General features: G+C 45.3%; 2 protein-coding genes and 1 pseudogene across 2 annotated transcripts; 2 read left to right on the top strand and 1 right to left on the bottom strand.

Annotated features, from left to right (window-relative positions):
- The first annotated feature begins 8,978 nt into the window (after positions 1-8,978).
- Positions 8,979-13,038, top strand: LOC136548747 (protein JINGUBANG-like; annotated as a pseudogene).
- LOC136549919 (non-functional NADPH-dependent codeinone reductase 2-like) lies at positions 12,772-17,178 on the bottom strand. Its single transcript, XM_066541352.1, has 2 exons — positions 16,756-17,178; positions 12,772-13,599 (listed from the first exon to the last, which is right to left on the bottom strand). Exons 1-2 carry the CDS (start codon positions 17,082-17,084, stop codon positions 13,323-13,325), a joined length of 606 nt encoding a protein of 201 aa, XP_066397449.1. The 5' UTR covers positions 17,085-17,178; the 3' UTR covers positions 12,772-13,322.
- A 1,381-nt stretch (positions 17,179-18,559) lies between these two features.
- LOC136548746 (uncharacterized) lies at positions 18,560-19,273 on the top strand. Its single transcript, XM_066540164.1, has one exon. The coding sequence runs from the start codon at positions 18,560-18,562 to the stop codon at positions 19,271-19,273; it is 714 nt and encodes a 237-aa protein (XP_066396261.1).
- The last annotated feature ends 3,948 nt before the right edge of the window (positions 19,274-23,221 follow it).

The raw sequence follows: 23,221 nt of genomic DNA, 5'->3' as shown, positions 1-23,221 counted from the left end.
ATTTTATCCTGTTGAAAAACTAATATGGTACAATTACATGTCACTTTGTAGAATTTTCTTTGGCATGGACCGATTCTAAAACCGGCCTGAGTTCAATTTACATGTCAACAAACCTCATTTGATTTGATGCCATGCTGAGTGACCACGTGCGCGAATATTCAGCCACCAGTTGAACCATAATTTAGGGATTTCTTCATTTTATATTTTTTAATGACATAGTTTGATTATTTAGAGGTAGATTCAGGGATTATTTTATGTTATGTTTTATAATGACATATATGGGTAATATTTTCTAGAGTCGATCAAATTGATAGTTAGATTTTTTTAGATATTTTAAACATGTCTTATAAGGAATAATGTGAAGTCTCTAATTAGTATTGTATCTCCTACAACTAAAAACAAAGAAAGTAAGACCATGGTTTTGTGTGACAATCGTCGCTGCGTCGGTTTGCCCCTCCCCTTGCGACACCAAAGCCGCTCGATGCCATGCATCTCCTAATGCGACACCAAAGCCGCCGCGCCGCTGGCCCTGCTCCCTGCGACCATGGTGGCGGCGCCCTTCCCCATCCCCTCCTGATGGCAGCCGCTGCGCCCATCCCCATCCCAATGGTCTTGCGTGCGTGGGTGTCGGTGATGGGCAGCCGCCCTCGGGCTCTAGATCCGTGCAGGGCGGACACGGCGGTGGCGGATTCCCTCGGGTACGTCTGCGTCATCACCGCTTAATTAATCGCCCTGTGAGGCCCTCGTCGCGCTCGTCGTCTCGCTACCACATCGTGCTTCGCCGTTGTCTCGCTACGCCTCAGCACAGCAGCAGCCGGTGTGCTGGATCTGGTGCCACAGCGCGTGAGCCGACCGGAAGCCCTTCCCCATCGCACCGGAGCTCGGATCCGGTGAATCGAGCGGCGCGGCCGGGCACGCGCATTCAGCCGCTGAGTCTCTGGGGCCTCGCTGTGCCGTTGCCTCGTCGTCGTCGCCGGCCGCTCGAGCTTCCCGCGCTGGCCCGCGCTTTCACCCCCAGCGGTTCCCCGAGTCACGTACACGGTGGCACCCCCTTTGCTCCATTCGCTTCTTGCCGTCTCCTAGGTGAAGCAAGACCATCCCTCTCCTGTCTGTTGCTCCTATTGTGGTTTCCTCTGTGTTCCTCTTCTGATCTGTGCTGCAGGTTGACGGATTCATTCCATTTGTACAAGGAAAGCCAGGTGCTTACTCTTAATCTCCATTCCCATCTATCCATCTATTACTCACTACTGCACATATCAATATATCTATTTGTTTCCCTGCATTAGGAACACCTGTGTAACTTTGATTTGCAGAGCTGCTCTTTGTTTTCATGGCGGTACACGTTATTTCCCCACTAATCCCCATCCCCATCTCCATATTGTTCAGCATATCAGTAGATCTATGAGTGGGTAGCGCTAAATCCCCATTTATGTCCTTTGCAGCTTGAGTTACTTATTTAATTAATGCACTTGGCAAAACTCATCTTCGCATCTAGGGATGAAATAATTATGTCTTTAATTAATCATGGATATGCAAGTTCCTTTCAGTTATCATTCTATCCCATGCGTTTTTTTACCTTCACGGTGTTAGCTTGGTTGCACTGCAGTTGCCATAGCAATGAGCCACAAAGTTTTGCCTCACATTTTTCCCTTCAATGTGTAGGTTTCGATGGGCATGGTTATAAAATAGTTGCATTTGTTCTGATGTAGATGGTTGTCGGCTTTTTGAAAGAAAAAAGGTATGCTTAGTTTCTGGGCCATCTTCCCATAATTATGGAGTTACAATCTATTCTTTTAGTGACATACTTCTTATATTAATACCTGGAGTGCAATATAGACATGTATCTACGTGTACTCTAAATTATACCATCTCTAGAATACAAGCTTTTGAGTGCTATATACATTTACAATGTTATCCTGTAATTTTCATGTAGAGTTCATTCCAATTTAGTTAGGACTGTAAAAGATATCGGCATAATTGAACCTTGCATATGATATCTAATTTACATCCTGGATTGTAAAATAGATGTGGAGGAGTACTTGGCGTAGGAAGATTGTGCCACGCAAATGAAATACTCCTCCTTCCTGCCTCAAAATCACAAGGAAATCACTATAAATTCTAGAAGCTGGCACAACATATCGCGCTATTTGGATGATTTCAGGACCTACTATTGGCTATCAAAAGTTTGTGCAGGTTGAGAGCTTCTAAATGGTCACTGAGTTTCTATATCTGCAACTTGATTACAAAAATATAGGTACAAGACGATATTCAACAGGCTATTAAAGGTCTTGTCTGCAACTTCTAGAAGCTGTCCAGACTACATATTAAGGAAGATGCTAAGTAACAATTGCAATTATAGGTTCCTCAGTTGTTTGCTTACTGAATATGCCTTTACCATGCGCGTCGTCTTATTTATGTACTTTTATTTAACCTTGTCAATTGATATATGCCCTCGCTAAAGAACATGTTCTTGCCATGTGTACATGTGACAATGAGATGTCCCGTGTAATATATTATGTCCATATTAGATTATTATATTATTAGTTGTTTCATGCAGTATGAATTCGCAACTCTTTCAATACAGAATATTATCTATACAATTTCTCTCATTTTCTTATGTTCATTCATTTCCTTAAAATATTTGATTTATTGCAGGAAAATGCAGACCCATAGTCAACTCTCAATGGCAGGTACCATGTATTATCTTCAATTCAATTCTATTTTAACCATAGTCCTATATATGGATCACAAATTTGTAAATTTTATATATGATGATAGCGAATAGTATTAAAAGTTTCAATAGTATTTTAATGAAATTCCACTGCTTTTATTGTCATTGTTATATTACAGGTTGCTGTGAGAAAGTAGTAATTGACAAGGACGATGTTGCCAAAGGGCTTCACGAGCTTGTCACCCACTACAGCATAGCCAAGCTTGTAGTGGGAGCGGCAGTAGATGAATACTACTCAGTATGTGTCACAATCTTGTATGCCACACTCTGTTTGTTTGTGTTGCTAGGCTCCAGATTCGCCATGATCCACCATTGCGGCAGCCTCATCCAGGCGTCGTCTAGGCAAAGCCCCATGAGAGACATAGTACCAATTTTTTCCCTTTTCTCCTCCTAATCCATCTCCATAAATTGGATTAGCATATTCTAGGTCCGCCTCATAGTCTGCCACCACATATTTGATTGTCATATGTTAATAAATTGGATTAGCGTATTTTAGAGCCTCTTCATAATCTGCCACCACAAATTTGATTGTCATATGTTAGTGTCAGTCTAGCTCTGGGATTGATTTGTCATGTCCTATTTGGGGGCTACGACCATTGTACTAGACCCAGTGCATCCTTGCAGGAGTCCTCTACATCGCTAGACATATAATGAGGTGACCATCCAATGTGAGGCCATGCTTACAATCTATGGAATTCGGTATGCCAAAAAATTTGGTTTACCGCCTCATTTTACCTCTGTGGTAGTAGCACTAAGGTAACGACGCTGTTTTTTTACCAAATGAAATAGTCTGCATGATTACGTTTCACAAATGATTTGCATCCACAGATGATAGGTGTCTATGCATGTTACTCTTGATTTCCTTCGCCTTACACACCTATACCACAAATAAGACTGAATTGAGCCATGCGATTTTAGCTCTCTGTGTTTAGTCGATCCTAAATGTTGTTCAAACTATGCGCCTTACCTTCAGGTGCCTTAAATTGTCATGGTGTTTCTCATATTGCTAAACTGATTTTATGATACCTCATAACTGCCATCATATTTTACCAATTTGCGGCTACAGATTCCAGCGTTTAACTATTAACGAGTGTTTCTTCTATTGTACATCTTTGATGACCAGTACCGTGACATGGGGATATATTTTAATCTCCTTGACCCAACAGGAGTTCTGTTTGTAAACTAAAGCTAGATGGTTTTAGTTGCCTGTTTCTTTTTTTTTTTGCATTTCCTACCATTTGCGATAATGGAAAATTGTAGTAATATATTTGCTTATGCACATAATAAGTTCCTGGCATGTACCCCTACTATTAATTGGTTCTAATTTGGAAAGCACTTTACATATCTTTCTCCTCTGCCAGGGGATCAGATATTTCATCTCTTGTGCAATGCCTTGCCCTTTATCTGACGTCCTTCCCTGTCCTTTGCAGGCATTAGATGCCATTTCCCTTTTTGTTTACAAAAATCCAAGCTCACTTTGATCCTACCCTTATATTATGCAGCATATTATGATATATTTCTGTTTCCATACAAAATGAGCTCAAGATTGATTATGCTCAGGTACGCCATCTTTATCATTATATTGTCTACCGCTGCCTGCAATTCTGAAATTATTTTTCTCGGATTCAATCTGGTACATTATAGGAATTTGTAAACCTCATTTGCCTTCCTGATTATTTAGTGGACATGTTCAGATTTTTTTGCCAGCCTATATAACATGGGAGTCACTATGCTAATATAATTGGTAAACTACGCTATTATGATCTATCCTTTTCCTTCAGCTCAGTCCAGGGAGGTATTTGGTTTCCTTTCTGATTTTTTTCTCATTACGATTGTGATTCGCCCGTTTATAAATGGAATTATTCAGTTCAAGGGACATGGTTGCTTCAATCCTCTAAAGAATGTCCTTATTCAGTGTTCTATCTGATTCCCTAAGAGTTGGAATTCTTAATTACTTGATCCAGATAGAGATCCATCTTGCGACATCAATCTACATGTCTGTAGGACTAGATGATCCAAACGAACCGCAACATTTCGTATATCTTTTGCCCTTGCTTTAGAGTTAGGTATTGGAAACTAAACAACAACCAGAAAATATTTCCCTTTCATTGCTTTCTGTATCAGGCAAATTTGTCCTTAGTTCCCTATTGAAGACTATTTTTAAATGACACCTTTTTGTTTATTGTGTGTATATTCAGTCTGTTCCTTCAATTAAGATACAGAGCATTGCCAAGATTTTATATAAGAGACTTTGCTTCTTCAGCCTGGGCACTGTGTCATATTTGCTTGCCCTTCTAAGCATGTTTGCCTCAACTAATGGTGCATACCAATCTTTCCCGAAAGTCAACTTGGTTAGTTCTTTGATGCCCTGAGGTCAATTCCTATAGAACATGTAATTCCTTTGTAGTTAGTAGTGTAAATTTGCTCTATTTTAGTGCTTCCATCACATTTGGATGTGATTATTTATAAGCTTCCATAAGGCCTATGGTACTAAAAAACAATATGGTGCTAATAACAGGTGCAAGTTTTTCTATGCCTTCTGAATGGTTCCATATGCTATTGCATTGCTCAATAAGATGATGTAGCTTCACTGAAACTAACAGGTTCACAGATTCAAAAAAAACCAGGGACAAGGGTGCAATGGTACATTCATAAGTATGTCTAAGGTATTTTGCTATTTTCTTGCTTGTAAGCTGTTCTTGATTAGTGCTATGTGCTATGGACAATACCATCACAGGTTGTGAGCTTGAATTTGTTCAGGTCGATTTGTGCTATGGACAGTACAATCACAGGTTGTGAGTTCGAGTTTGTGACAATACGAGAACTTGCCTGAATCCAGTTATGGAAGCCTGATACCTCACTCTCCCCTGAACCAGCATGAGTAAGTATTGCTCATTAGATTTCATAGCTCAGTTTAGTGTTTAGTGCTTGAATTTACCTTTTCTCACACAATGTCGGATACTTTTGTCACTGATATGGGAGGATCTGCATAAATTCCTGTCAGAATACATGAATTGGGAGGAACTGCATAAATTCCCACCATCTATTAACCTACATTGGAGAAGGAGGCCTCACTGGACTAGGAGAAGCACATGAAGGTGAACAGCAACATTCTCGGAGGTACAGATCTCAGTTTTCACTTGTGATAATGTAAAGTTACATGATTATTGTGATAATCTGATGGTCCTTTCACCACTCCTGATTTTAGACAATACATTGGAATTTTGTTAGATGATCTTGTTCCATTTCTATGATATTAGAAAAGTAAAACATGGCATGTTGTCTATGAAGTTTGTTGCATCCTAGAGTTAAAGCATTAGGCTAGAAAGACAGTCTAAAATAATCCCCACCCAGCGCCACGCCGCCAGGCCTGACGAGCAGAAGAAGACATCCAGAAGAACGACTGCATCGCCCGCCGCACCCTGAGCAGGGTGGCGCTCCCAGATCCCGCCGCAGCGCCGCTCGAGGGATCGGCAGTGGAGGGGAGCAGGATTCATCACGCCACTGGCGGATGTGCCTACCAGCGACCCATCTCGCCTGCTTGGCTCCCATTGGACCAGTGCAGGCCATCCTCTTGTAGTCTCGCTGCTGCCATTGTGTCTCATCCTGCACCCTCCTGCCATCGAGCGCCAACCACAACCTCCGGCACAACAGCCGAAGTGTCGGACCAACGCGCCCAAGAATCCTTACACTAGAGCAGCACCAAAGCAGGTACAAGAAGATTTGGTACTACAAATCTACAATCTAATAATCTTCCTTGTTCCGCAATTATTTATTTGTAATTTCTGTTGTATTATTACAGGATTAATCAAGCCTGTAGGCTATAGCAGGATGAGTAAATCATCCGGGAGTTCTGATTTATTTCAACTTGAACCCATGTCTACCTTTAAAAATTAAGACCTATGTGGATTGAATTTATATTAAGGGCAGGGTGTATTTGTGTCCGCTATCTGGAGCCCCTTTGTACTGCATTGCCACCTGCCGGTAAGCAACAACTTCAATTTGGTTGGCCTTCATTTACTACAGCAGTAGTGTTCTATTTATGTTTGAATACGCACAAGGTAGTCACCAAATAAGTGTCAGTTTGGTTTGTACTTCAATTGCCTCACAAAGTGCTGTGTGCTAAAGCTTTCTTATTTACATCTTATAAAAGCATGTAAATGGGTTTGTCTGCTAAGACAGTGGTGCAAATATGATCTCTTGTGACCAATTTGGCTGAAGAGGTTGGAGTCTTACTAGATGGGATTAACTAACTGTTTTGGACAGCCAGAGAAATGATAGATGTCTGCGTCCAAGCGATCCACACTTGGGATGAGTTCATCGTTGCTCTGAATGACAAGCTTGACCTTGGCACCATAGTGAGATGAAGAGGAAGTCGACAAAGATATGAAAGCCCGAACAAAAAGGGTAGGGAAACTTGGAGATGCCAAAATAGTATGCACTCAATTTGACTACCCATAACTTCTAGAAAGAACCCTGTGCTTACTTTGATTCTAGAAGGCCTGCAAAGATGTGGCCGTTTTGCAGGCACAACTAATGATCTTTAGGGGGCTTTTGATGAGTGAATAAGATGGGAGTTCAGATGATTCAGATCCAGTTTGTATAAAATTGTACCTTAATATAAACCCAAGGTTGACACCGCATTGTTTTTCCCCCCTTTTGCGAAACCAGTGTATAGGTTGTTCATCACGAGATCAAACATACTTGTTTATTTTAGGTTGTTATTATTTTGCTGATTTTTGAGTTGACATCCATTGTTTTAAGGCATCTATCATGGACATGTATTTCATAGCTAGGAAACCCTTGCCCATCAATTAGTTCCACTCCCTATACTATTTATATTTTTTCTGAATCCACAGGTTCATCAGTTAGGTCCAGTTCAGTGAAATTTTAGTACAGTACCTATAATGACAATGTTCCTTTACAATCCTATTATGTTATCCAGTTTTTGAGTGATTGTTTAATAACCTGACTATTCATATAAACAATCTTTTCATTGAGATCAATACTCGGAGAAGTTTATGCTGTCAATATGTCATTCGGTAACTTTTATATGGCCTGATATTAACGCGCATCCCCTTCAGCTTGGCTTTTCTCCATGTCTATAACAATGAGTACAGTCACAAATGACTCATTAGTTTGGCGGCAGGAGCAGACATGATCCATTGAAGACAATATATACCTGTAGCAGCGCACGGGATAATACTTGCAATAACGATGTTGCAAACATCATGTTCGAAATATCACTTGTAATGGCAATGTTGCAAACATCACACACAAAATAGCACTTTGTAATGGCGATGTTGCAAACATCACACGCAAAATATTGTTTTTTGTAACAATATAACACATCCATACTTATATTGTCATGGTGTGATTTACATATATACTCAAACCTGTGTACAGGATTGTATGGAGATGCGGTGAAACTTATTCGTAGATTTATTGGGGGCACGAAAGAAATGGATATCGGAGATTTCTTCCTGCCGATATAAAACATTATCTTAGGCGCATCACGAAAATGTCTATAAAGTAGAGTTTGTAAGCCTGTGACGCCGCGATCTCCATGACTGTTAATTTCACAAACTTTGCTTTTTGGATAAACTGTAACTTTAACGTTGATATTTGATTTTTATAGTATTATTATCTTATCGTGTGATCCGTATATTTTTAGTACAAAATGTTAGCTATCCCGTAGCAACATACGGGCACGCTACCTAGTAAATATGTAATAGTAAGATTATTTCGCATGCGTCGAGACATACATATATTAAAGATATGAAGGCACGCCGAATTGGCAGTCTCCAGAGTGTCTACGTACGTTCTTTTTAGCTGGTGCGTTAGATCAAAATTCTACGGCTCAGATGAGACACGTCACAGATAAAGCAAGTGGACATATTCAATGAAGTATGGTTTTCCTGATGATCATACGCGGTACGTAAATAAACAGTGACACGTAGCAGAGGAGAGTGGATTTCTCAGCATATATGATCGGTGCCTAATTAGCATGGTGTCGATACGCATGCGAGTATGTGTGCGTGAAAGCTGCTGAGGCCTTGCTTGTTTATATGCATGCCGGTGCCCCAGCTGTACCCGGTCTTATCTCCTTGTGAGAAGATAAATTTTTTGGCCTGTCCTTTCTCGCTCGCTGTACCCGGTCTTATCTCCTTGTGAGAAGATAAATTTTTTGGCCTGTCCTTTCTCGCTCGCCGCACGCAATCCCACGGACCACGACCCAACGCGCCCTCCCTCACCCACGCGCTTGTGATCAGCGCAGGCCACGCTCGTTTTCCCCAGTCGTCTTCCACTTCGGTAGAGGCCACCTCCTCCCCCTTCGTCGGACCCCAGCCCGGCAGGCGGCCATGGGCAACCGTGCGTCGCGCTACAACCACCCCGCCGCCGAGCAGCAGCCGGCGTCGCCAACCTCCCCCAAGCCCCAGACACTGCCGCCGCCACAGACGCCGAAGATGCATACGCAGCAGCAGTACCAGCAGGCCCCGCCGCCGCCGCAGCAGCCGCAGCCGCAGCCGAAGCAAGCGGCGGGGGTGGGGGCGAGGGCGGCAGGGCGCATGCTGGGGTGGCCCATGGAGGACGTGCGCGCGACCTACACCTCCTGCCGCGAGCTCTCCTCCTCCAACTCCTTCGCGTCCTTCTCCTCCTCCTCCTCCACCACCTTCGCCTCCTCTTCACCCCACTCCGCTTTCCCGCCGCCCGCCGCCGCAGCCGCAGGGCCCGTGCAAGGCGCTGGCAGTGCTGCGAGACCACGCGGGCTCCGTCGAGTTCCTGCTCAGCGCATCCACGGGCGGCAACATCATGGTGTGGCAGCAGCCCGACCTACTGTTGAACGAGGATCACGATCAAGCGCTGTATTGGTGGATGGATCAAGAATTGGAACGCAAGAACACGATGAACACACAGAGGTTTCAGGCAACCGCCACCATGGCGACAGGGTGGACAGCGCCCCTTTTCGCTTTCGAGTTTTCACGACACGATGTGCCTAACCGGCTTACAAGTGAGAGCACACACACACTAATGTCCCAACAACTAATACATGGAGCTAATGACACATTTTTACAGAAACACACCTCCTAAAACATGGATACAAGTTACTGTAAAACACACTCTTCAGAACCGCCAAGATCGTGGGCGCGGTCACCGCTCCGCTTCACCAGCTCCTGCGCATCCGAGTTTCAAACTGAAACTCTCCCGCCTTCCACGCACTCCCTTGCTCTGAAACATGTCTTCAGCAACGCCTTTGTCAGGGTTACACCAACACCTACGGCGCTTCGCGCGGTTCGGCCACGACGAGAACGGCGGCTCTGTCAAGGCGCTGGCGGCCGCGGGCGGGCGGGTCTTCTCTGCGCACCAGGACGGCCGCGTCCGCATCTGGCGCGTCTCCCGCCGCTGCCGCTCCCAGAACGCCTTCAAGCTCATCGCCGCGCTGCCCACCGCCAGGGACTACCTGGGCCGGGTGTTCTGCCAGGCCAGCTACGTGCAGACAACGGCGCGGCACAGCCACCGGCGCCTCTGGATCGAGCACGCCGACAGCATCTCCTGCCTCGTCGTCGTCGCCACCGTGCACAACGCCGCGCTGCTCTACTCGGGCTCCTGGGACCGCACGCTCAAGGTCTGGCGCATCGCTGACCTCAAGTGCCTCGAGTCCATCCGCGCCCACGAGGACGCCGTCACCGCCGACGTCGTCTACTCTGGCTTCGCCAACGGCCGCGTCAAGGCGTGGGAGAAGGGCAAGGCATCGCATTTCCTCCAGGGCGTCCTCGTCACCCTCGATGGCGTGTCCTGGAACGCGCTCGCCGTCGCCGTCGCCGGCCGCCAGGTCTACGCCACGGGCTCCGACGGCCACGTCGCCGGCTGGGACCGCCTCGGCGGTAGGACCGCCGCGCGCTGGACCCTCACATGCGATGTGAAGGCGCACCTCACGGCCCAGGCGGGCGTGCGCCACGTGATGCGGGCGCCGCAGGCGTACGTGGCCTCCAACGTCGCGGGCCTCGTCGCACTCTTCGAGGCCGCGGCAAGGCACGCCGACCTACAGCCGGCGGTCGTGTGGGCGTCGTCGTCATCGGTGTATGGGCTCAACACCGAGGCGCCTTTCTCCGAGGATCACCGCACGGACCGCCCCGCGTTGCTGTACGCGGCCACCAAGAAGGCCGGCGAGGCCATCGCGCACATCGTGCTTGCCTGGATCTGCTCCTGCCTCCGCCCCTCCAACGTCCTCTCCCTGTCCCACCTGGCCCAGTAAGCGAATGGTTCCCATCCCCTTGTCACATCGTGCTCTGGCATCCTTTTTTGGGCTGTGGTAGTGGTGGTGATTGTTGCTGAGGCCGATTTCGCTGCGGCATTGTTGTGGTATGCGACACGAAATGATGTTGAGTTTGAGGCATGAGGGTTAATGGGGAGGCTAGTTGTTGGGAGATTTGGGCAGCTGGGGTGCCAATTTGTGGACTGTGGTGTAGTTACTACGAATTCTCGGGGAGGATAGGTGCAATAGGGTTCTAGGGGAGTGTTTGTGTCTGTAACCCTCTATGGGCGCGAAATGTTGGGAATTAGTGGCAAATGCATGTGTTGTGTGGAGGATTTAGTGAGAGCTTATGGCCCCAGTTTGATAAAGCTGTGAATTTGGGTGTGAAGTTATGGATTCTGGGTGGGTTTAATTTGCAGTTGCATTTTGTCAAAGGCATCCATTTTATTATATTTGGGCATGAACAAAATTTGAAGGGTGTGTGTTGCGTAGGGAGGACATGTCAAATATCTGCTGTTTTTTGGTTAATAAACGTTGTTTCCTACTCTATAATTTGCTTAATGCTTCTGAACTTGCAGTTTTACTTGTAGTGCTATGGTTAGTGAGTTGTCGTGCATTCACTAGCCCTACTGATCAATTATCCAAAGTTTTGATGTCATATTTTTTTATTTTCATACTAATTTGAATAGGTGAGTCTGTTTTTTACTTAATTAATTTGTGCATGTGGCTTTCAGGTATGAACAGCTCGTGGAAGAGGGAAGACTGTAGGTATATTCAAAAGGCCATTTAACATTCTTACAGACTTTAAAGAATGATAGGATATCTTAAGTGCGGCCTCGTTTAGATTGCGAAAAAATTTCAACCCGATGAATAGTAGCACTTTCGTCTTATTTGACAAATATTGTCCAATCGTGGATCAACTAGGCTCAAAAGATTCATCTCGTGATTTCGAACTAAACTGTGCAATTAGTTATTTTTTTTACCTACATTTAATACTCCATGTAAGCGGCTAAAAATTGATGTGATGGAGAGAGAGTGAAAAAACTTGGAATTTGGATAGCATCTAAACAAGGCCTGCTTCTTTTAATTGATGTGGCAAGTGGGTTCCCCAAGTACTGGAATCTGCTTGAAATTTTTCGTTTTGTGGTCAAATAGCGTATTAAGTAATTATAGTTACACTGAATTCTCTGGGGAAGGATTAAAATTTGGTTAGTTCTTGGTGGATAGTCTTCATCAGAGAATAGATCCAGTCCCAAACCCCCAAGCGACTGCATTTTTATGCAGGCGTCTATTTCTGTCAGGCTTCAAAACTCTTATGGTGCACATGTACCATTTCCTCAGGGTGAAGATTTGGACTCTACTTTTGATAGTATTTCAGCCTTTTCAAGCAAGGAAGACAATCAAGAGGCTATGTTTGGATCAGAAGAAACCATTCTTGATATCCGGTGTGCTTGGAACTTCCAAATATTGAAGTATTGCTACATTTACATTGCCGTAGTTATAGAATGGGTTCAAATTTTAGTGGGGACTGATTTCTGAAATTGACGCTGGTGCAAAATGTTATGAAACCAATCACAGTTCACAAGTGGGTGTTTGTATGCTACTTCAATTGTTTGCCGGGAATGGGTTTCCAACAGAAAACATTGTAAAAATGAATTTAAACTGGTGGTATCTGCTTGAGCTTTTGCTCTCGGAACATTCTGTAAACCCAGTGAAGTTAAATGCTAATTATGCCAAGCTGCAAAGTGCATGATTGAAATGTTCCTTCTTAGCATCTTATAAGTGCTTTTCTTGACAATTTTCTCATTTGTGTATTTGCAGTGAAGCAAAACTAGCATATAGAGCTGAAGTTTTTGAGTTACAAAAGCAGCTTGCACGGCAGCAAGCACAATTTGATTTGCTTGCAGGCCAGGTTTCAACTCTTATTCAAGGTAGAAGGGCCCATGTCCGCAGCATCGTGAGGAGCCGCGCCGCCGCCGCGGCGTGTTCCCCGGCCCGGCCGTCCACCACCAAGTGTGCATTCGATTGTCCTTGGAGGCTAGGTAGCTAGCAGTGCCCTGTAACTTTGCAAGGTGCTTATTGTTTAAGCCTTGTTGCTTTTGCTTCTTCATGATGCTACCATAGTAGTGCTTAGTGCCATGGAAAAGGATCCATAGATAAACTAAGCTTAACTACTTAAGGGGAAAAAAGGTAGAAAAAGATGTGGGTATCAGGGTGTGGTATAGATAGACAACAGAGCAAAGCAAAGGGAGCCATGTCTGAACAGAGGTCACTGGCATCCTCATGGTTCAGATAATTCTGCTTAAATTATTACTATTTTTTGGGGGTCAGATACTATAGTATCTCATTCTTGTTCACTGTGAGTCTGTGACCTATATACGACCCATGCCTGGAACTCAAAGATGTTGTGCTTGATGTAAATCCAAGAAGTTGCAGGCTGCCAGAGCGGCATTGTTTAGGTTTCTGCCGTGGACTTCGATGCATGCAGCTTCTGCATCTTCCCCACACATATATTAGAGGCAAGAGTTGGAAACTTAAGGAGGCATGGGTGCCTTTGCCACCACGGGCTGCAAGGAGCTCATTAGTGGCAATGGGGCCCAACCTAAGCAACCTGCATGTGAGAGTATAAGCCCATGTTTAGTTCCAGCCTAAAATCCCAAAAAATGCTACAGTAATCATCACATAGAATGGTTGTGGCCCGTGTACGGAGCATTAAATGTAGACGAAAAAAAAACTAATTGCACAGTTTGGTGGGAAATTGCGAGACGAACGTTTTGAGCCTAATTAGTCCATTTTGAACACTAATTGCCAAATAAAAACGAAAGTGCTACAGTAGCCCAAAAATCCAAATTCCTGAAACTAAACACGGCGTAAATGACCATGCATGTTCCTCGAAGTGGGAGCTATTTTTCATCTAGGAGAGACACTAAATGCGTCCACCTACCTTTGACCTACGCGGCGCATGTGAAGTTTTTTAATCGAGTTCTTGTCTAAAGCGACACTTTGCAAGTTCTTTATGTGCAAGTACAAATGTCCATCGTCCATGCATGGTCATGGAAGTGGCGAATTGTTTTTGGATAGAGAAATGTGCGCCGTCCATACATGGAGATTGTAGTAAGGACGAGAGGCATTAAATGTGCCTACTTGTCCAATTTGCTTTGTTGTGATGATAGTAAGGAGGAGAGGCATTAAATGTCCTTACCTACTTTTGAGCTAGCAGGTTTCAAATTTACTGAGTGAATTTCTGCATGTAAATACATTTTGTTCATTTACCTATCCACTTGCTTACTGATAGTAAACTCTTGTATATAAAGAGAATAAGGCATTACATGTGTTGCTAATACTATGGTTCTGGATATGGCGTCATGTCTCCAAATTTACTGGTAGTGAATTTCTGTATGTAAATACCTGTTGTCCATTGATCTATCCACATGTGTTGTTAATACTATGGTCTTGGACGTGGCGATATGCTTTCAAATTTACTGAGTGAATTTCTACATGCAAATACCTTCTGTTCATTTATGTATGCATTTATTTACTGATAGTAAATTCTTGTATGTAAAGAGAAAAGGCTGATAGTCAATTCTTGTATGTAATGGGAAAAGGACATTGCATGTTCTGGACGTGGCGTCCTATTTTCAAGTTTACTAGTAGTAAATTTCTGCATGTAAATACCTATTGTTCATTTATCTGTCCACTTGCTCCATTCAATGTTGGTGGCTGGCAGTGGGGGTAGAAATTAGTGACATGACCACTTACAACCAGTAGATGGCTTCAGTACATGCTGTTCATTTATTCACTTGCTGCATTCAATGTACATGCACCTACTTGGTTGAGTTGGCTCTGCATGGATGGATAACATGGTGATGCATGTAGGCCGTGCAGTTTTTATCCAACGTACCACTCAAATGAAGCTTACGTGGACACGCTGGGAGGCCGCCTAGGCGGCGTGGCCTCATATCTCTAACCGCCTGCCATTTACACGAGAGAGAGAAAGAGGAAGGAGCACCATTTTACATGAGAGGACCATGGTGGAGCCCAGCTCTGCCGACGGCTCTACATCCTCCGGCACGCAAAGTACATTGTCCTTGTATGCATGGCCATTTATTTTTTTCATCTACTTCATTGAATGCGTCCACTTGTTTGATTTATCCACTACCGAACGCATGGAGGAAGACTGGTTGTGACGCGCTTCATCTAAGTCGTGGGATTTCTATCTAACGCACCAGCTAAATAGAACGTACGTGGACACCCTGGGAGCCCGCTAATTCAGTGCATCCGCACACACAAACAGATAGTTTATGCATACATGCAAAGCAAGCAAGGCCCTAGCAGCATGCACGCACGCATACTAGCATGCGCGCCGACCACCATGCTAATTAGGCACCGGTCATGCATGCCGAGAATCCACCATCCCCTGCTACGCGCCACCGTCCATTTGCATGCCGCGTACAATCGTCCACTTGCTTCATCTATCCACTGTCGAATGCATGGAGGAAGGCTGGTTGTGACGCGCTTCATCTGAGTCGTGGAATTTTGATCTAACGCACCAACTAAATAGAACTTACGTGGACACCCTAGGAGGCCGCCGATTCGGCCCGCGGACGCCGTCGGTGTCGGGCCCATTAGGTCATGCACTATGTGCTTCTTCTTTTTTGGCCTCTGGTCCGCTCTTGATCCTCGCCCTCGTCCCCGTACCAGACCCCCCTCCCTTCTTTCTTCTTTTGGGGACACGGCCGCCCGCACGCCTCCCTCGTCGAGCGAACCCTCTCTCCTCTCCTTTATTCCCCCCTCCGCTCGCTTGCGCAGGGAGCGCGCCATGGCCGACTTTATCCCCACAGCGTGAACTGGTAGTGTATCCCATTCATGCCGTCTTCACTTCCGGTGCGCTGCGCCCCATCTCCGTTCGCCACTATAAGATGCCCTTGGTCCTTGCTCTTCTTCATCATCTCCATCCCTCTCGAATCCGAAGCAGAGCTACGAGATCCAGTCGTCATTGTGGAACTAGGTTCGTCTGACAGAGGCGTTGGTGTAATCTGAGAAGAAGGGATCTGGTTTTCGAAGAAGTTCAAGTCTACCCTTGGTTAGTTTGGTCTTAGGGTTCATGATGTTTGACTTCTCAGTCTCCTGTTTCTGGATCTGTTGGTCATACGCCATGTTTTGGATAATCATTATCTTGTTGTTTCTCCATTGCCCTCGTCTATCCCGACTTCTGGAGTAAGCATTGGTTGTACTAGGTTGCTCTTAATTATGTAACTTTAAATCCCGGTGTAATTTAGTGTTCGACGTCGTGTAATCTTTCGTGTAATTTCAGCTTTACGAAATGTGTTGTAGTTTCGCCTAAGGAGAGTGGATCCTAATTCACTCTTTTGTAAACCCTCGCGTTAGAAGACGTACTTGTGTTGTAGTTTTTGCTCTTTCCACCTATAATGTAATCCTAGGCAATATTGTGCTTTGAATCTAAGTGTGTTAGTTGCTTGAGCCCAACTCTATCAAATACTTCTTTCCACTGACATATCATTGATTTGCTGTGCTAGAATAGGCACCATGTAATGACAACCAACCTCTATATTCGTTTACAACATTGTAATGAAAAAAATTATGTTACCTTTCCTAGACCAACCTTTCGTAGCAACGCGATGAAAAAACATATTAGACATAAGAGCCATATTTCTCAAGATTTTTTCCATACCAAACACATCACCCGCAGCGAAGCGCGGGCAGCCGTGGCTAGTACAGTATGTAAGTACGTGATCTGATTTCTTACTGCAAGGTCTTCCGGAGGGAGGGGACGACTAGGTCCGGGTGGCACTGCGAGCACCACAGCTTGGACGTGACGAACACCTCCCGGGACTTGATGAGCCCGCGCCGCACCGCCTCCGCGACGCCCTCGCCGAGGGGCTTCTCTGTCCCGTACAAGTAGGCGGTGTCGAAGCGGCGGAAGCCCAGCTCGATGGCCGCAAGCACCGCGTTCTTGGTGTCGTCCTGCTGGAGGAATATCACCGCTGTGCCCAGGCCAATCACCGGCACCGGCCTCGCGTTTCCGGAGGGCAGGGACAGCTCCGGCACCGCCGTGGTGCTCCTCGTGGAGGCCATGCTTCTGCGTCGCTTCGCTTGAGGCTTAGCGGCGGAGTTGGGTTGCACTGATGTGTGGTTGCGTAGGACGAGTCTGACCCACGCAATTGGTTTGGCGTCGACATGGCCTGGCTAATAAAAAAAATCAGTGCGTGTAGTTATATCCCCTGCGATCTTCTAGAAAGAGCAAACCGGCTTACTGGCGTGGCTTCTTTGTCGGCCTCTCGATACAACTACTCCGTGAGCAGCAAGTATCGGAGTACTGTCTGTAGAGTGCCAGTGTGAGCCGCCGCGTGGAAGACAACGATCACACACTGTTTGTCGATTGTCACGATCTTTATTATTTTGAGAACACGATTTCCCGTGTATTTCGTTAAGAAGAAGAAGAAAGCAAAGTTTCAATCCCGACTCATCCGAAGGTGAGGTGCCTGAGACGAGCAGGATCCGCTCACAGACCAAAAGAAACCGGCCAAGAAAAAGAAACGTTGTTTGTCAATTGTCAGGATTGATTGGTCACTCGGTGTTGGTATCGACAATTGACAGAAGTGTCGTCGGAATGTCAGATAGCTGGGTTTGAGATCGAAACCTCCGCATTGGCAGTGCAGTACTTCCTCCGCCCATAAAAGAAACAGAAACCATTATAGGATTCGTGCGGGTAAACTAGCTCAAGTTTAACTAAATTTATAATAAATATGTTAGCATTTACGTCTTCAAATAAATTTATTATGAAAATATATTTTATACCTAATCTAATGGTACTTGTTTTGTATCATAAATGTTAATACATTTTATATAAGTTTAGTCAAAGTTTAAACTGTTCGACTTCTTGAAAAGTGAGAATGCCATTTTTTTGTGGACGGAGGCAATGCTAAAGGCCACTCCCTACCTTAAAAACTAGCATAATTTCTAGCAGATCATGGAGATAAAAGACATATGATTGAATAGACATTTTGAAGAAATTATCCACTGAATATATGATTTATATATATATAGTGTCCATAGAAACTATGTCATAGTTTCTGGGTTATAACTGCTCTAATAACCACAAGCTATTATATGTACCGAGGACAAGCACTCTGCTATCCGGATTGAGGAGTGGTATCCCGCTCTAGGTTATTCCAAACTTCCCTAGAAAAAATAAATATTTATATATCTATATCTATATACTCAACGGCGGAGCCACGTATTGGCCATAGAGGGCTTCGGCCCCCCTTGCCCCGTAAAAAAAATGAGGATATATGCTGCGGATGTGCAAGTCCGCTAGCTAATTTAACCCACTAGGTGATGGGCCACGTGCAAGCCTGCACTTGGGAGTTGGGACCCGGGCACTTGGCATCAGTCAACACTTGACATCTTTCGAGTTTGTATTTGACCTACTGATGATGAGAGAAATAATGGAGATCACAAAACAACTAGGTTAGGCTTTACAAAAGAAAACACAAGACATAGTGAATGATATTCAACTTGTGCAATCCACAAAAGTTCTACTTGAAGAAATGAGATCAGATGATGGATGGAAAAATTTTATTTCTGGCGTTGTTGAGTTCTGTTTGGGTCATGAAATTGACATTCCAGATATGGAAGCAACATACATTATGCGTGGTGGTCGTGCTCGTCGTCAACCAGATCATTTTACCAATGACCGCTATTTTCGGGTGGAGATATTTCGGGCAACAATTGATACTCAGCTAGCTGAATTGAACCTGAAGTTCAATGAGAAGGTGATGGACCTTTTGTCCATTAGCACTACATTAATACCAAAAAACGGATTTCCATCTTTCAGTGCTAGTGAGATATGCAAAGTGGTTGAGAAGTACTACCCAGCAGATTTCAACCAACAAGAGAAGCTTAGATTAGAGTATCAGTTGAAGCATTTTGTTGTTGATGCTTCCAACAGTGAAGAGCTGAAAAATATTGCAACCATAGCTGAGCTATGTCGATGCCTTGTTGCCACAGGATGCCATAGGACTTCTAACATGATCGATAGATTGCTTCGGTTGCTGCTTACTCTTCCAGTTCCAACAGCTAGTGCTGAGCTCGTTTTTTCTATCTTGAAGATCACTAAGACAAGACTACGAAACAAGATGGAAGACGAATTTCTTGCCAATAACTTGGTAGTACACATAGAAGGCGACATCGCAAGAGACTACAGCTATGAAGATATAATTACTGATTTCCGCAATTTGAAGAAAAGAAAAGTGGACTTTTAACGAGTGCTAGTTCTATGAGTTACTTGTCTTTTGGTGTGTGTGTGTGTGTGTATATATATACTAATATGATACTGTAATGGGTATCCTATGGACAATAGACCATGGTCACCTGTGTTTTGTTAATTGTGACCTAATTATAGTAGTATAGAACTAAAACTTATTTCTATGGAACTTGTGTACATGTTTGTCAGTTAGTCTATATGGTCTGGATTTGACAAATGGCCCCCCTGTATTTGGCTCCAAGCTCCGCCACTGTATATACTAATATTAAAGGGTGAAATTTTGTTGGATCGTCGTCGCTTCTAGAAAGCCTTTGTCCGTTTCCCACTAATCTACATGCGGACACCACCCTCTCCAAAGCCCACGCAGCCCCTATTGTCATATTGGAGTCGGACCCGACGATATGCATGTGCACAACTGCGTCTCTCCCTCCCATTCATATTAATCTCGGCCTACCGTGCCCCTCTTGAAGAATTAGATTTTCCCAAGAACACATCTCTCATCAAGACGAACCCCTCTCCCCTAAATAGCTCCATGACTCCCCGCACGGTCTGATATGGAGAGCGCCAACCACTGGGAAGTGGGAACCCCTGGTCTGGGCCTTCAACCTTGTCGCACTTTGTGTTCCCAAAAAGAGAAGAAAGACAGAGAAGGCAAAGTAGGCAGAGCTACCCACTACACCAGAATGGGAGGAGAGTAGTCAAGCGCCCGCTGTTCCAAGGTGCGAAAGTCGGAAGGTGGTGAGAGGACCAAGGAGCAACCACCACCTAGGAGCCCATCAGGTATGGATGGTCGCTTTGGACTTCATGCGCGACATACATATATAAGCGCCTCCATGTTCAGCCACCATATGTTGAATGACAACTTCACGGTGAGCCAAGGCTACGAACATCAACCCCGCCTCTAGGCTCCCTGTGGGGGTATGGCCCCCGGTATCCACAAGATAAGACATGGGCCGCACCCTCAGAGGTGGCTCAGCCCACAAGATCAAGGCGTGCACGGCACTATTTGACATGCACCGCAAGATATTGTATAGTATCAAATAGGATACTTTCCTTGTAACCCTACCCCTCCAGAGTATATAAGGAGAGGCAGGGGTCCCCTAGTGGATATGGATCTACATGGTCATCCAGATCAATACAATACACCAAAGACACAGGACGTAGGGTATTATATCGATCAGACGGCCTGAACCTGTCTAAATCGCTGTCTCTGCGCCTTGTGTCACCATCCGGTTCCTGATCACGCGCACCTCCACCGATCAATCTAACTTCGTGGGGATACCCCTCGGAGGACTGCCGAGCATCTTTTGTCGACACTCCCCACACATTAGTTCCTTACACAAGCGCCATGCCAATAGGCCACCATGCCCAAAGTCCAGTAAGCCTGGACCCACATCAGTGGTGGCAGTTGTCCTTCGCTCCTAAGGGCACCCTCAATAGTATGAGATAGTTTTTTAAAACAACCTCTGCAATAGTATTAACTTTTAATACATAGCTCATAATATGAATAGCCCCACATGACAACCTTACATGATCTTAGAGTATAAGCATGAGACTAGCTCTTAATCAAGAGCTAGTTTTTCTCTGTCGTCCTCAAAAAAACATGGGTGGAGTGGTTTCTTGGGCCTAAAAATTTTGGGGAGGATCTTGGGGTAGCATGTGGCGTCATTAGAGAGCTTGTGTCGAGACGAAGCTACTTCATGAAGGGCTCGTAGTTGTTTGATGCATGAAGACCATTTGGACCATTTTGGTCCTAGTGGCTAAGTGGTTCATGTCTAAACCTAGAGGTATTGTTGGAATGTCTAATAGCCCTCTATAAATAAGAAAGGAGGCTATCCAAGACATCCATCCTTCTATCACTTGTTCATTTCCTAGGGTTAGCCAAGTGCTCCAAAGATTAGAGGAGTTAGGGTCCTTTTGGTTGGCTGTGAGCTGTGGAAAAGTTGTTGTGGATTGTGAGCAATGAGAAAGCTACTGTGAGCTGAGAGCTGTGAGAAAAGCTGAAAACCGTTTGATTGAAACAACTGTGAAACTATAGGTTTTCTAAGAAATACATGTAATGCCTTGAAGGCCTAAGAGACTGTTTATATGCAAATTGACCCTTAAACACTATCATGTTCACTAATTCGTATGTGAATGACCATCTTAGAAAAGGAAAGTTATAATTTTTGGAGTTTTGCATCAAACACTAAACATATGGTCTTTACAAAAGATATAGGAAAAATAGAAAAAGTAATGAAACAAAAAAAAAATGGAAAAAGAACCGAAATCAAGATACTCCCTATCACTACCGGATACAGGAGCTTTGCCGAGTGCCAGGGGCACTCGGCGAAGCCCCAAAAACACTCGGCAAAGGGTCGACAAACCCTTTTACGGTAAACGCTACTTTGCCGAGTGTTTTTTGTCGGACACTCGATAAAGCCGTTGCCGAGTGCAAAAAAACACTCGGCTAACTTTTTTTTAAAAAAAAGGCACGCCGACACCACGCCCGCACCACTAGCACCGCCGCCGCCACCACCATCCATGCCTCGAGTTAATGCAAGTACCCAATCAGACCAAGTATGCAGGGGCACCAACCGAGGAGGCGGCAATTTTACGCCGCGGGACAGCGCGAGCCCTGGCCGCCCTCCCGCTCCCCGCCGACGTCGTGCTCAACCCCAGCCCGAGCCGGCCGCGGGGCGTCGTGGAAGCGGCGGCGAAGGAGAGGGACGCCGTCGGCTGAAGCGCGCAGGAGGACATGCGAGTGGACCTGGCGAAGGGTGGCGCCGTCCTCGCGAGCGTGGCCGTGGACTCCATCCCTTTCCATGAGTCCGTGTGAGGCGAGCAGAAGGGAGGGGCCGGATCCGGGGGCGGCGGGCCGAGAGAGGGGGGGAGGGGGCGACGCCGCCGGGAGAGAGGGAGGGGGCGCCGGATCTGGGAGAGGAGGGGAGGGGCGCCGGCTGGGATTTGAGGGGAGGGGGTGCCGGCGAGGCGAGGCGAGGGGAGGGGGGACGGAGGAGGTGCGCCGGCGAGGGCCGGCCGCTGGCGGGGAGGGCAGGGAGAGGGAGCTGAGAGGGGAGGGAGGGAGGAGCGCGTGGTGTGCGGGGGGAGGGAGGGGAGCGGTGTGCGAGGCAGTGCGGGAAAGGAGAGGGAGGCGGGGTTTTATTTCCAGGAAAAAAAATCTTTGCCGCGTGTTTCAGATCTAGCACTCGGCAAAGTTTTTATTTTTATTTTTTTTCTTCTTCTTCTTTTCCAGAAAAAAGATTTTATTTCTTTGCCGAGTGTTTCAGATCTAGCACTCGACAAAGTTTTTTTTCATTTTTTTCTTCTCCTTCTTTTCCAGAAAAAAGATTTTATTTCTTTGCCGAGTGTTTTTTTACACTCGGCAAACCCACTCTTTGTCGAGTGTTTTTTTTACACTCGGCAAACCCCCTCTTTTGCCGAGTGTTTTTTTTTTTTTGCCGAGTGGTTTTAGCATAGCATTCAGCAAAGAACTTAGCCGCCGAGTGCCCGAGGGAATACACTCGGCAAACATAAAATCACTCGGCAAATTTGAGGATTTCGGTGGTGTATGATTTACAAGTATTCTAACTCGTATGAGCATGCTTATGAGTCCGTGTCACATCATGACTCAATACATCTTAAAATTGGACTAAGAAACTCTCCATTATATGGTAAGTTAGGGAGAGGTGACCTAAAAATAGGTTGAAATTTTATCTCTTTATTATTAAATATATATATAGATATAGATATATAAATAGACCTACCGAACAGTGTCCGATGGAATGGCTGGGACTCCTAGCATTACCACTATTGGAAGAGCTATACATATTTCCGCTACCTGAAAATTTGCTCATCTTCATATCAAGGTCTGAAAAATTACTCATCTTGAGGTCATTGATCTGGGTCGTTTAATGGTAGATACGTACTTATATGGTTATGCAGTTGTGTTATAAGCAATCAGCAA

Source organism: Miscanthus floridulus, chromosome 4, assembly GCF_019320115.1.
Source record: "Miscanthus floridulus cultivar M001 chromosome 4, ASM1932011v1, whole genome shotgun sequence".
NCBI lineage: Eukaryota > Viridiplantae > Streptophyta > Magnoliopsida > Poales > Poaceae > Miscanthus > Miscanthus floridulus.
Note: the sequence above shows the minus strand (reverse complement) of the source record. Positions and strands in the feature narration are given on the sequence as shown.